At 57.2% G+C, this 15389-nt stretch overlaps 1 protein-coding gene across 1 annotated transcript in view; it reads left to right on the top strand.

Moving 5' to 3' along the window:
* The window catches only part of SHANK3 (SH3 and multiple ankyrin repeat domains 3), a 53507-nt gene that overhangs the window by 28350 nt on the left and 9768 nt on the right, over positions 1–15389 (top strand). Inside the window, exons 13-19 of the mRNA XM_058673094.1 lie at positions 4847–4922; positions 5057–5139; positions 5287–5411; positions 5493–5625; positions 6457–6537; positions 12750–12880; positions 13193–13277. Of these exons, the coding sequence (XP_058529077.1) occupies positions 4847–4922; positions 5057–5139; positions 5287–5411; positions 5493–5625; positions 6457–6537; positions 12750–12880; positions 13193–13277 (714 nt within the window). The remainder of the gene's footprint in view (positions 1–4846; positions 4923–5056; positions 5140–5286; positions 5412–5492; positions 5626–6456; positions 6538–12749; positions 12881–13192; positions 13278–15389) is intronic.

Here is a 15389-nt window from a genome sequence, read left to right as displayed (position 1 = left end):
GCGTGGGGTACATGGTGTCCCAGCCCAGGAGCCAGCCCCTCATGCTGGAGCAGCACCCGGCAGTGGCACTAGGCACCATGTGGCCCCAACGCTCAGGGCCTGTTTGGAGTACTGTAGGCAGTGTAAGGAGTGACCCTGCTGGAACCTGAGACCACTTGGGACCTAGCTGTAGGAGATCAGGATCTGCTCCTTGCATTGGGGACCATGTGGGACTGGAAGGTTGTGGATGGACAGGCCAGGGTGATGGAGCTGGAGGCCTCCCACAGCTGCTGCTGAGTTCCTAGACTGGAGGCAGTTGTGGCTGTGTGACGCTGGGGTTGGTGGAGATGGTAGAGCTACCTGGGTGGACAGGGGCCCCATGGGAGGGGCCTGCAGGATGAGATGGGGGAAGGGCAGGGCAGGGACAACTCTTGCTCTCCCAGCCTGGGCGAGGGTTCCAGGGCCATGACAGGGACAGCCCCTGCTCTCCTAGCTACCGCCTCTTTCCTGTGAGGCTCTGTTTGTGATGGGCAGCTTCCCTCCAGCTGGCCTCATGGGTCGGGTTAGCAAAGCTAGGAGGCGCCTGTGTGTGTTACGTAAGAAGTGCAGTCTGTTTGGGATAGAAACTGTGAGCATTTCTGGGCTGGCCGGACCTAGGAGGGTGTGGTGAGGCAGGGAGGGGCCTGAGGGTCTAGGCTGTATGGAGGTCCCGGGCGGTCGCTGCAGCCATGTTGGGGGAGAAGACTAAGGGAGGCACCCAGATGGCAAGCTTAGGACCTGGGTCTGCAGGTGGACTTCCTACCCTATAAGGTGGTGCCCCACAGGGCGTGGACCCGAGGACCCGTGACGTGGAGCAGAGGCCTGGAGCCTGGACTGGTACTATCCTCAGATCTGAGTTCTGGGAAGGAACAGGAGCTATTTCCCAAGCAGCACCTATCGCTCTTGTGCCGTGGCCTGCTGTTCCTCCCTGGCAGTCTACCACCCCCCACACACAGCCCACCCCACACATGGTATACCACCCCCCACACACGGCCCACCCCACACATGGTATACCACCCCCCACACACAGCCCACCTCACACATGGTATACCACCCCACACACATGGCCCACCTCACACATGGTATACCACCCCCCACACACGGCCCACCCCACACATGGTATACCACCCCACACACATGGCCCACCCCACACATGGTATACCACCCCACACACATGGCCCACCCCACACATGGTATACCACCCCCCACAGCATGGCCCACCCCACACATAATATACTACCCCACACACATGGCCCACCTCACACACATGGCTCACCTCACACATGGTATACCATCCCCCACAATATGGCCCAACCCACACATGGCCCAGCCCACACATGGTATACCACCCCACACACGTGGCCCACCCCACACATGGTATACCACCCCACACACGTGGCCCACGCCACACATGGTATACCACCCCCCCACACGTGGCCCACCCCACACATGGTATACCACCCCCCACATGTGGCCCACCCCACACATGGTATACCACCCCCCACACGTGGCCCACCCCACACATGGTATACCACCCCCCACAACATGGCCCACCCCACACATGGTATACCATCCCCCACAACATGGCCCACCCCACACATGGTATACCACCCCCCACACATGGCCCACCCCACACATGGTATACCACCCCCCACACATGGCCCACCCCACACATGGTATACCACCCCCCACAACATGGCCCACCCCACACATAATATACTACCCCACACACATGGCCCACCTCACACATGGTATACCACCCTACACACGTGGCCCATCTCACACATGGTATACTACCCCGCACACATGGCCCACCTCACACACGTGGCCCACCTCACACATGGTATACCACCCCACACACGTGGCCCACCCCACACATGGTATACCACCCCCCATTATGGCCCACCCCACACATAATATACTACCCCACACACATGGCCCACCCCACACATGGTATACCACCCCAAACACACGGCCCACCCTACACACGGCCCACCCCACACATGGTATACCACCTCCCACACATGGCCCACCCCACACATGGTATACCACCTCCCACACATGGCCCACCCCACACATGGTATGCCACCCCACACACATGGCCCACCCAACACACATGGCCCACCCCCCACACACGGCCCACCCCACACATGGTATACCACCCCCCACACATGGCCCACCCCACACATGGTATACCACCCTACACACATGGCCCACCCCACACATGGTATACCACCCCCCACACATGGCCCACCCCACACATGGTATGCCACCCCCCACAACATGGCCCACCCCACACATGGTATACCACCCCACACACATGGCCCACCTCACACATGGTATACCACCCCACACACGTGGCCCACCTCACACATGGTATACCACCCCACACACGTGGCCCACCCCACACATGGTATACCACCCCACACACGTGGCCCACCTCACACATGGTATACCACCCCACACACGTGGCCCACCTCACACATGGTATACCACCCCACACACATGGCCCACCACCCCACACGTAATATACCACCCCACACACATGGCCCACCTCACACATGGTATACCACCCCACACATGGCCCACCACCCCACACGTAATATACCACCCCCCACACATGGCCCACCTCACACATGGTATACCACCCACACACATGACCCACCTCTCATATGATATATCACCCCACACACATGGCTCTCTACCCCACACACGGCTTACCACTACCCAGATGACCTGCCACTCCCCACATGGCCCACCCCACACATGATCCACCACTGCACATATGATTCACCACCCCACACACATGGTCCACCACCCCACACACATGACTTACCATCCCGTACACTGCCCACCAACCCCACATGGCTTGCCATTCCTCACATGGTCCACCCCTCACATAGCCTGCCACTCCCCACATGGCCCACCCCACACACGGTCCACCACCCCAAAAACATGGCCCACAACCCCATACACATGGTCCACCATCCCACACACATGGCTTACCATCCCGTACACTGCCCACCAACCCCACGTGGCCTGGCACTCCCCACACAGCCCACCCCACACGGTCCACAATTCCCCACACGGCCTACCCCTTACACAGCCCACCATTCCCCACACAGCCCACCCCACACACAGCCTGCCAATCCCCACATGGCCCACCTCCATCTTACTTAAGCCCCAGATCCTCCACAATCTAGGACCCTTTGATTTATGTCCATTTGAAAGTCACCATTTGAAAAATTGCTCACTGTGAGTTTATTGGACTTTGGATCCCCTGCAGTTGCCATGGCAGGTTGCATGGTGGACCCATGCTTGGGTCTTTATGCCAACATGCTCCACAGCCCCTCCCCTGTCAACCAGGCACTGTCCATTACATGCCCCTCTCTAACCCTTCTTTTATCATTCTGCTGTCATGCACTGTGAGTCCTGCTGAACTTGTATGTTGCAGGTCCCCCTTTTCTGCCCCGCCACAGAGGCCCACAGCAAGTGGGGCGACACAAACCCCTTTCTGGCCTCACTCCTGCCCCTCTCCTGCACTCTGCTCTGGCCTGCAGGCTCCGGGTGCTCACACCAGGGTCCCTCTCCTGGGAATGTTTGTCCCCAGAGCTGCAGGTTGGAACCTCTGTGGAGCTCTACCTTGCTGGCGCAGCCCTTGTACTATTCTAGGGTGCAGGCTTCTCTGGGTGCCAAGCTGGCTATACTGGGCTTGATCATCCCCTGTCCCCATGCTCCCTGAACAGGTGACCAGCTCCACGAGGCAGAGACCCAGGAGTGGAGTAGGTGGTGCCCTGCCCACATCAGCCAGGCACTAGGGGAGGTGCAGTGAAAGTAGAGGAAGGTGGTACTGAGGGCACTGGCACCACCTAGGGGACTTGGTGGAGGTGTGAGGAGTGGGGTCAGGACCTGGGGTGCCAGGGAAGCCTGGGAATTAGGCCCAGCAGCAGCAGCTGACAAGCTCTGTGCTGGAAGCAGGGACACAGACTGAGGAGATGGAGGGCACAAAACTGCTGTAGTGAGGTTAGGCAGGGGGCCCAGGGTCCATCTGGAGCTTCTATCCAGCTCTGCAGCAAGGGACCCCATGGGGCTATGCAAGGTGTGAGACCTCCTGGAGGCACATGGTGCAGGTCATCCGTACACACATGGCACAGACACGGACATAGGCCTAACATGACGGAAGGCACACACACAGGCCTCACATGTGACTGCTGGCACACACACATGGACACAAGCCTCACACATGACTACAGGTGCACACATGGACCTCACATGTGACTGCTGGCACACACAAAGATACAAGCCTCACACATGACTGCAGGCGCACACACACAGGCCTCACACGCGAATGCAGGCACACACACACAGACCTCACATGTGACTGCTGGCACACACAGACACAAGCCTCACACATGACTGCAGGTGCACACACACAGGCCTCACATGTGACTGCAGGCACACACACATGGACACAGACACAGGCATCACACATGACTGCAGGCACGCACACACGGATGCAGACCTCACACATGGTTCTGGGCATGCAAGTTGCTTTCTTCCCTCCTCTGCCCTCAGTTTTGAGGTCCACGGACTCTGCATGGCCTTGGCCTTGGCAGTGCTGGTTTAGTGTGCACTTAGGAGAGAAGAGCTAAGGCTGCTGCTCTTTCCAGCACTGGCCCCTGCATGCTCCCCCAAGCCTCCCCACCCCAGGATACCGGAATGTGGGCTCCCCTGGCTAAAGGCACATGTGGGCAAGAGTGACCAGCACTGCTGGGTGCTGCTAGCTCCTGGGCATTGTGCTGCCCATCAGCTGCCAATCTCCCTTCAGAGACACGAGAGGACCGGACCAAGCGGCTCTTCCGCCATTACACAGTGGGTTCTTATGACAGCCTCACCTCACACAGGTAGGGATGGGGAGTGAGGAATGACTGGGGCTCCAGAGGGAAGCCAGGGGTGAGCCTTGGGTGGTCTGGGCCCAGGGGATCCCATGCAGTCAACAGTGAGCTCCCCTCACCCATGCCCCTGCCTCCCTTTGCAGTGACTATGTCATTGAGGACAAGGTGGCTGTGCTGCAGAAGCGTGACCACGAGGGCTTCGGCTTTGTGCTCCGGGGTGCGAAGGGTGAGCGCTTCACCCCTGGCCTTCCCGTTGCCTTGCCCTTGTGTGGTTTCCTCCCACGCAAGCGAGAGTCTTTCCATTGAGTGGGTGAGTTTCTGAGGGACATGTCCCCAGCCTGGGCTGTGCGAGCCGTGCCCCTTGCTCCTGCAGCAGAGACCCCCATCGAGGAGTTCACACCCACGCCGGCCTTCCCTGCTCTGCAATACCTTGAGTCCGTGGATGTGGAGGGCGTGGCCTGGAGGGCTGGGCTGCGCACAGGGGACTTCCTCATTGAGGTGAGGCCCACTGGTGCGTGCTTGTGGCTGGGGCAGGTGCTGGGGCAAGCCTGAGGCACCCACAGCGGGTATCTGTCCCAGGTGAATGGGGTCAACGTGGTCAAGGTTGGCCACAAGCAGGTGGTGGCGCTGATCCGCCAGGGCGGCAACCGCCTGGTCATGAAGGTCGTGTCTGTCACAAGAAAGCCTGAGGAGGACAGCTCCAGGCGCAGAGGTGAGGGTACCAGGACCTTTAACCTGCCCCCAACCCCATCCCACCCTGGGCCCTGAGCCCTGAGCCCTGAGCCCAGTGCCATGATCTGGCACTCTGACCCCTGACCCCAGATTGCCCCTGCTTGGGTCCCCACCCCCTCCTTTCCGGCATCCCCCAGCCCCTGGCGTGGTGGAGCCTCCTTCCGACACCAGCAGCTGCCTGGAGGCCGGGGTTGCCATGGCGACCGCGAGGTTGACGCTGCTGCTTTGTCGTCGGAGGGAGGGGGAGGCGGCACCTGGGGGAAGAGGAAAAGCGTCTTGTCCCCGCGCCGACGCCGCGGCAGGCCTGGGCCCAGGAGCCTCTGCTGCCCGGGCCAGCACAGGCCAGTGGCTTGGCTCGCTGCACCCTGGCCCACCTAGGGGCAGGGCTCCCCTGGGGTGTTGGGGGAGTCCTGAGCGGTGGAAGCCCAGCCTGCCAGCACACCCTCCCAGCCCCCATCCCATGGCTCCGTTGCCCTGCTGCTTGGCCCTAGGAACCTGCCAGATGGACACCTGCCCGAGAGCAGGCCTGCACCACCATCCCCTGGGGTGCCCCTGACCACTAGCGTAGCCCTGACTCTGGGGTCCAGAGTGCAACCCCCTACCCCCACTGGGCTGCAAGCTGCCTGGGCTCCCAGCACCATGAAGAAGTTTGCTTCCAGCCGCAGCCTCAACAAGATCCTGGCCCAGTGCGACTCATCCTCAAGGGAGTACGAGGAGATCCAGGCAGTGGAGCGCAAGTGGCACTTGCACCTGGCCACGCCGCGCCGCCTGCTGCTGGACAGGAGGACCAAAGCCTCACTCTTCTTTGCAGCCCCACCACCCCCAAAGAGGGCACCCAGCACCACGCTGACCCTGCGCTCTAAGTCCATGACTGCTGAGCTCGAGGAATTGGGTGAGTGACCTGGAGGCCAGGGGTGGGTAGTACATGAACAGTCCAGGATGGGGGCCAGGGGCAATGCTGTGTGGACAGTTTAGGATGGAGTGTGCACTGGCAGGGTGGGTAGCCAGGGGGCTAGAGTGGGACTGGAGCTGGGCAGAGACAGAGAAGGGACAGATGGCCCAGGGACAGCTCAGAGGCATGCAGTGTTGGTTTGTTTGGCGCCTGTGGGGTGGGGAGGGGGCTGAGGGGCTTGGTGCTGGGTTGTTGCACGTGGAAGCAGCTTCTGGGCTCAGCTTCAGCCCTGCCAGGTGCTGCCTGTGTCACCTTTGTGCTTGTTTTGCATACCTGGCCCGTCTGCTCATCAGTCACGCAGCCTGCTGGCTGTCGACTGTGGTGAGCACCCAGAGGTGCTGGGTCCTGATGGCACAGGGTGATCCTCAGTACCTCTGCCATGGGCATGTCCAGTGCATGTGGCTGTCAGCAGCCTGTGGCCATGTCCCGATGGGAGTGCTCTAACTGCGTCGTGGGTGTGTCCAGTGTGCATAGCCTTCGTTGCTCTTCATGCGCTGGTACATCTGCCCGCCAGGCTCCTTGTGGACATGTCCCCACGTGTGTGGCAGTTGGCACACACTATCCTTCTGTGATCTGACCCAGTCCTTGTTCCAGACTTTGTTCTGGCTCCCATCACAGAAGGGACCCTGACTGAGGTCCCAAATGAAGCCTCAACCTCATCCTGGCAGAGTCTGACCCAGCACTGACTTCAGACTGGTTCTGCTGCCAAAGTACCATCATATTGTCCCAGGTCTGAGCCTGAGTTGACCCTTGCCATGGCTCTGCTGCCCTGATGTTCAAGCAGGCCCTGTGACTTGTGGCTTGTTTCCGTGTGGAGAAGGTAGAATGGGGGATGTGGTCAGGGCTTGCCATGAGCTCCCTAAATGGGAGAAAGGTGAAGAGAGAGCCACTTGGGCCGCCAAGGATGGAGTTTCTAGGATGCAGAAACCAACCTGGGGAGGAGACGAGACAGGTGCTTCCACAGCCCATGACAGCTGAGGGCTGGAGTCTGGAAGCCACCACAGGCTACAGGAAGTGGCTGGACCTGGGAAAGAAGGGAAGGCCAGGACTAAGCTCAGGGTCTGGAATAGGAGCTGGAAGTCGTGGATGAATGAGAGGATAAAACAGAGCTGGTAGAAGAATAAGACAGGATGAACACATTTTTTAAAATATTTATTTATTTTTATTGGAAAGGCAGATATAGAGAGGAGGAGAGACAGAGAGGAAGATCTTTCGTCCAATGGTTCATTCCCCAAGTGACTGCAATGGCTGGAGCTGAGCCAATCCAAAACCAGGAGGCAGGAGCTCTTCTGGGTCTCCCACGCGGGTGCAGGGTCCCAAGGCTTTGGGCCGTCCTCGACTGCTTTCCCAGGCCACAAGCAGGGAGTTGGATGGGAAGTGGGGCCACCAGGTTTAGAACCAGCGCCCATATGGGATCCCAGCGCATGCAAGGCGAGGACCTTAACCACTACGCTATCACGCCAGGCCCCAGAATAAACACATTTAAAAAGCAATCCTAAAGAACAACTGAGGCAGTATGGTTACAGCTGAAGAAATACCCATAAATGAGACAAACAGTATACCAGATGAAGCAGGAAAAGAAGCAGGGAGTCAGAGGATCCAGCATGCTTAAGAGCCACTGAAGCGGGGGCTGGGCTGCACTGTGCTACAGCAGGTAAAGCTAGTGCCTGCAACAGCACCGTCCCATATGGACACCAGTTCATGTTCCTGCTGCTGCATTTCCAATCCAGCTCCACGCTTGTGGCTTGAGAAAGCAGCAGAGGATGGCCCAAGTTCCTGGGAGCCTACAACCACCTGTGAGACGCGGAGGAAGCTCCTGGCTCCTGCTTTCAACTGGCTCAGCTCTAGCCATTATTGCTGGTTTTTGGGCAATGAACTAACTAGTGGATGGAAGGTATTCTCTCTCTCCCTCTCTGTAATTCTGCCTTTCAAATAAGTGTAAAAACAACAACAGAAAAAAGAAATGAGACATGGAGGAAGCCTATAGACCCATGGCCTTCTCAGGGGAGTTCCAGAGGAAAGAGCAAGAAGAATGGCAGCATCAGGACAGTAAATGGCTAAGTTTCCTGAAATTGAATAAAGACATGGGATTCCACTTTGAAGATCTGAGCAAAGTAGGATCTGCATGCAGACCTGCCTCAGTCAAGTTGAAGGGTACCGTAGGCAAATGGAAGAATCTTAAACACTGCAAGAAGTAAAGCATGATAGTTTAAGCTAACCCTCAGCACAGCCAACAGTGGCAGGAGGCAAGTGGCTGGCATTGTGGCATGGGGGCGGGGAACAGTGAGGCTGCTTGCAACCCACATAGGAGCACCGGTTCAAGTCCTGGCTGCTCCACTTTCCAGCTTCCTACTCATGGACCTGGGAAGAAAGTTAGAAAATGTTTCAAGTTCCACCCTGTGGGAGACCCTAATGGAGCTTCCAGCCAGACACTGGGGAGTGAACCAGTGGACGGAAGATCTGTATGTCTGCCTTTCACCTCTTTCAGTTACTTTGAAATACTTTTTAAAAAAATTCTTAAATTGAAATACCTTCTACTGAACTCCTCTGCCTTGGGAGGCCCACTCATTCAAGGCAGAGAAATCAACCTGCTTTTGGCTGCAGACTCATGAGGGTCAAAGGCCAGTCTGGAAGCTGACCATTGCACTGATCATTAAAAAGCCAGCAGCGGGCAGCAGATGGGTCTGTGAGCACATGGGCCATTTGCTGCTGCTGCTGGCTATCCCAGGACAGCAGGCCCCAACTGGGCTCTGACCAGTCCCCTCTGGAGAAGAGCAGTTTAAGGAAGCTAGGCTTAGCAGCAGGGTCTGCCAGGCACCCAGCCCATGACACAGCTTTTGTAGTTCAAGAGAAGCAAGACCTCCTGGGTCATTTGCGGCATGAACGTGTCTGCTCTGCTACCATCCTGCCAAGAGTAGGATCTGTAGTAGAGAAAATGATCCAGACACTGGAAGGAAGAGAACTAGTATCCTCCCGAGACCAGTGTTGAGACTGAGATGGGACCTGCAGCAGGAAGGGATGGCGGGACTGCCTTGGAGGGGTTGGACAAGAGGAGGGGTATGGAGCCCAAGGTCAGGGCAGCAGGGCAGTGACTGTTCAACCAGGACTGGGCTGAACTGGAGTTGGATGGCATCCCAGTTCCTGCCCAGTGTAATTCCATCATGCATCTCCACATGCGGCCAGCAGGTGGACGCGCAATGTGACTGTTCCTCAGCTCTGTCCGCACCAGTTCAGCTGCTGGTTGTCCCTGAGAACCTGTGGGTTGGGTGGGCAGATCTGGGAGGCCCTGATCCTTGGGAGGGGAAGGGACATGTGCAGAGAATGGGCTGGTGCAAGGGACAAACCTGCCTCTTACCCCATGTTCTATTTCTTGATTACAAGCCTCCATCCGGAGAAGAAAAGGGGGTGAGTCATCCGCTCGCGTCCCCAGGGCCCCAGCTTTGCTTGACCCTGGCCTGGGGGTGCTGGTAGTATGTGAGGAGGCTCATTTGAGTCTGGGTGGTCTGGGAACCTGTACTGCCCTGCTGCTGGCATTCTTCCTGGGAACCTACTCAGAGCACTAGGAAGGACTGGGTAGTGGGGTGGCGATCTCAGGGTGGAGTTGAAGCAGCCAAGTGGGCAGGGGAAGTGGTGAAGGGGTTCAGGATGTTCAACCCTATGTGCACAGCACCTTTTGAGGATCTGTCCTCTTCTTGGTTGTTCCTAAATGGGTCCCCTTGGAGCCCTGGGCTGCCAACTTCCCCACCCAGGCCTTATTTCTTCATTCTTGGAGGCCCCTCACTGTACAGTCTGAGAGTTCAGCCTGGCTTGGGGATGGACAATGTAGTGAGAACAGAGTCACCCAGGCCACATCTGGCAAGGTCTCAGGCCCACAGGAAGCCCTAGGAGACTCAGTGGCTGTGGGGCATGCTTGCTCCCCATCTGTGTGCCTGCACCCAGGGTCCCTCCCTCTGGTTCCACTCCCGTTGCCAGAGCTGGGTGTGCTCCCCTGTGCTGCATTGAGTCCCTGCCTCTGAGGTCTTTGTCACCCAAGCCCAAACAAGGGTCCTCAGGCTTCCCCCAGGGACCTTCTCCTTCATGCCTGTGGGGCAGATGCCAAGCTTCCTGGAAAATTCTGGTTCTGCCTCCAGGGTACTGTGCTGTGGCCTGTACCCCTGAAGTGAATGTGGCAGGACATGCCGCAGACACCTCATCTCTCTTGAACTTGACCATGCCTCTGTGGTCCCATGGAGGTGGACGTGGAGGGCAGGCTGCACTGCCTTTGGGAAGTGTCTAACAATGTGTTTTCTGGTTTTGCTGGGATCTGTGTTGGCCTCATTGGCTGGCCATTTGTAGCAATATTGCTCTTGATCTTTGGATGACGTTTCTCAGCTACCCCAGGCCATCGTCTTACAGCCTGCTGGGGTCCATGGGGTCAACTCTCCTTACCTGGAGGTGTTGGATGCCAGTAGTGGCATTCTTGCTGGGAGATTCCTATGCATGTCCATTCCTGTCATTAAACCTGGTTTTCTGATATGTTGGGGCCATGCTTCTGGGTAAACAGGGTGATGCAAGAATTTTTGCACAGAACCCTGAGCACACGGTGGGGAGGGGACTGTGACTCTTGGAGGAATGTGCTCCCTCCTGACCCAGGAGACCTCTCCCAGCAGCCCCACAGCAATGCTGTTCCACTCTGGGGCTGGACACAGAGAACAGAGGGGATGCTCTGCCCGTCCTCCAAGGCCCACCCTGCCTGGGGAGATATGCACAGCATGGAGAGAGATGTGCCCTGGCTCAGCGTGAAGCCCATGGTGCTGTGGGCCGCCTTACATGCTCGTTCTTACCACGTCTTCATACACAGTTGTTCTTTTGTCTTCATACATGCTCATTCTCACGATGTTTTCATGTCTGCTCATTCTCACCACATCTTCCTATGTGTTCACTCCGTCTTCGTAGGTATTAATTCTCACCACATCTTTATACATGCTCGTCCTCACCACATTTTCCTGTTGTTCATTGTCTTCATATGTGTTCATTCTCACTTTGTCTTCATACACATCCATTTTCACTGTGTTCTCATGTGTTCATTTTCACCATGTCTTCCTATGTGTTCACTGTTTTCATACATGTTCTCACCATATCTCTGTACTTTTCTCAAGTCTTTATACATGTTCTCTTTGTGTCCTCATCTATGTTCATTCTCACTGTGCTTAGGACTGCTGTAGCGGATGAAAACTGGGTGACAAAGATGAAATCAGAACCCAGTACCTGATGGGTCAGCCTGGTCAGGATTGGGTACAGGGCAAGCTCAGCATCAGCAGGTCCCGTGGGGCAGCTGCAGGCTGGGCTGCAAGGAGGAAGAGGCATCTGGGCTGACCATCAAACCTTTCCCACAGGGGTTCAGGGTGAGCACTTTCTGAGGAGATGCCATCCTCCAGGGTCAGAAGGTCCTGGGCTGGGCTAGCAGCCAGATGGGCACAGGTGCTGTTGTATCCTGAGTAGGCTTTGGGGTGCAGTTGTGTGGACCAGCAGGGGCAAGGGCCACTGTCTTGGGGCAAGAGGGATCCTGCCCTTGGCACTACTGTTAGTGATGGGTTTCCAGTTTGTCTTAACACAAGCTCTTAGTGAACAAGCAGACAGAGCTTGTCTATCACATGCCAGCCCCGTCCCATCTCTTCCACCTCTGAGGCTCTTGGTTACCTTCTTAGCCCCCGTCCCCCCCCCAAGGGTGGCCCTGTCCAGTCCAGAACTCTACCTGAAGGGGGCTGAGGAATGGGACCCATGGCCACCCATTTGCCAGGAACCCTGGCTAGGTCTCTGCGGTATCCCCATGTCCTGTCTGTTGCTGGTTGTTCCCGTACCTAAGAGTCCATCCCCAGCCATGGAAGCCCCATCTGCCCATGGCTGACTCATTCCCCACCCTAGCCTCCTGTACATTAGGTCCTGTCCCCAGCAGTTGCTGCTGGAGTGGCTAACCCCCTGGAGTGGACGCTGAGGGTCCTGCCCCCACCCTAACCCTTCCCCTTGGGGTCAGAACAGGCTTTGCTCAGGAGGAGTCTGCAGAGTCATCTGGAGGCATGAGTGGGATGTAACCTTACTGCTGTCAACATGGCGGGGTGGGGCAGTTGGATTTGGGGTGGTGCTGAAGCAGGGCCATCTCCTTGGCTGCACAGAGAAGCTGGATGAGATCCTGGCAGCTGCTGCAGAGCCAGCTCTGAGGCCGGACATTGCGGATGCCGACTCCCGGGCCGCCACGGTCAAGCAGAGACCCACCAGTCGGAGGATCACCCCTGCCGAGATCAGTGTGAGTGGACAAGAGCCAGGCCTGGGGTGCACAGTCCATGCCGCTGGGGGCCTGGGGGACAGTGCCCAGGCAGCTGGGGACATGGGGAGCAGAGCCCAGATAGGTAGGGCCTTGGGCAGAGCCCAAGCAGGTGAGGGCCTGGGGGTCTGGGGGCCTGGGACCTGGGGACCTTGGACTGATCCTGTGTGCAGGCCCTGCTCAGTGCCAGCAGTCAGAGAGAGCATGGATGGAATGGTATGGCTCTGTGTGGGGTTGGTACAGAACCTGGGCCTCTTTCCCTTGAACTCTCCATTTCCCCTGCTTCCCCCACAGTCACTGTTTGAACGCCAAGGCCTCCCCGGCCCAGAGAAGCTGCAAGGTTCTCTGCGGAAGGGGATTCCACGGACCAAGTCTGTAGGTATGGCTGATCTAGGGGACTGCAGCGGCTGGGGCACAAGGGAGGACCCGGCTCTTCTTTCCCCGCTCAGGAATCTCAGCTGTGGGTGGCCTGGGGGTTGGTATTCCCCTTCCCACCCATCCTGCTTCCCCTAGGCCACCAGTGTCGCTGTCCCCAGGTGCCCTGTGTCCTTCCCTGGCTACACTGCTCATCCCATGCTCAGTACTGCCTAGAGTGGAAACTGGTATAAACGGGCATGGCCTTCTTATCTCCTGACCCCGGCTGGTTATCTTCTCTTTGGGGTCCTGGGATGTTGCCTGATATCCCTGTTTTCCTCCAGCTCACTTGCTCAGTCCCTGCTGAGCTGGCTACTGCCATGTGGGCCATTCTCCGGGCTGCGTCCTCTGCCTCCCCTCCCAGCCCAGTCATGCCCCATCCTTGGCCTCTGCTTTCCTGGCTGCAGATGGGGACACCCACAGGCCTCTGCCCAGGCTCCCTCTTCTGCCCACCACATCACCATCTGCTGCCACCTGAGTGTGCTTGGCGGGGGGTGGGTAGGGGGGATGTTTGGCTTCTGCAGTGTAATTGTGGCCTGCAGAGTAACAGCGGGAGTCTTTGTCCATAAGAACACCTCTGCTGGGGTCAAACCACCACCTCTCAGCTTCTGTGCACCCTTCAGTGATCACCTCCCCGCTGGGCTGGGCCGAGTCAGGTCTGAGTTAGCTCAGCAGTTAGGTAGTGGTGTCAGGACCTGTGTACGGGGTGCTCACACCTGGGGATCAAGCAAAGCTGCCATGTATGTGTGTATGCTGCGTGGACATGTGTGTGCACATCTGTATTGTGTATGTGTGCATGTGTGTATCACGGGCATGTGTGTGCATTTGTGCATGTACATCTGTTGTGTATCATGTGGTATATGCATTGGGCATATACATTGTATGTGGTGGAGTATGTGCATGTGTATATGTTATGTGTATCCATTTGGGTGTGTACATGTGCATGTGCTTGTGCGTGGTGTAGGTGTACACATGTGATATGTATACATAATGTGTGCATATCTGCAGTCCTGTTGTATGTGTCATGTGCATACATGTATGGGTGTGTGTTGGGGGACCTTTAGCTTAGATGAAGTAGGAAGTTTTGGAGAGCAGAGCCGACTGCTGATCAGGGTGAAGTATGTAAGATGCGAATGTCTGGCACTGTCCTTCAGGGAACCCCACTGCTTCCTGGGTGGGAGGTGGGGAAGAAGGCTGGTGAGACAGCAGCTGCTTTGGGTCCATGAGGTTGTTCTTCCTCCTCTTGAGCCCTGTGTTCACCTGTGGGATTTTCTGTCTCTTCTACCTGCTCTGCTTTGGGGATGGGAAGCTGTGTCTGACCAGGGCCATGGCCAATTCACGTGGACAATGGCTTGCTTCTCCTCAGGGTCTGCTGTGCGGGCTCTGCTCTCCAGTTGGTCCCTCTGACCCAAATATGCCTCCTCAGCATGACTGTCACCCTTACCCTTAGCCCATGGGCTCCTTGATGCTGCAGGGCCCTAGGGACTTGTGACCTGGGTCTTCCCTTGCTGTTTCCTGCTGCCCTCAGCCAGAATGGCCTGTGCTCAGTCCCAGAGCTGCCCCCTGCAGGTCCAGATCCAGGTGCCTCTGCAGCCCGAGTCTCTTGGCAGAGCCGGTCTCCTCCCACGGGCCCTCCTGCACCTCCTGTGCTTAGCTGCTGCGTGAGCTAACAGGTGCTCGTATTTGATTTAAAGATTTGTTTATGTGTTTCTTGGAAAGGCAGAGAGAAGATTGTCCATCTTTCATCTACTGTCTGTCTTTCCAAATGGCTGCAATAGCTGGGCCAGGCTGGATCCAGGAGCCAGGAGCTCTGTCTGGGTCGTTCACATAGGTGCAGGGACCCAAGCCTTGCGTCATCACCTGCTCTCTCCCAGGCACATTAGCAGGGAGCTGGGACTCCAGCTGTCACTGTGATAATGGATATGCGTATCTCAGGCAGTGCCTCACTGGCAGTGCAGTGTCTGCGCCCAGCCCCTTCTGGAGCTCCCCAGGCTGGCCTGTGTCCTGCTGTGAGTTTAGATGACCTTGAGCTGGGACAGGCAGTCCCCTTGAGAAGGGGAAACTGAAACTCCCAGGG

Source organism: Ochotona princeps, chromosome 15 (assembly GCF_030435755.1).
Source record: "Ochotona princeps isolate mOchPri1 chromosome 15, mOchPri1.hap1, whole genome shotgun sequence".
Classification (NCBI taxonomy): Eukaryota; Metazoa; Chordata; class Mammalia; order Lagomorpha; family Ochotonidae; genus Ochotona; species Ochotona princeps.
This window is presented reverse-complemented; position numbering and strand designations above follow the sequence as displayed.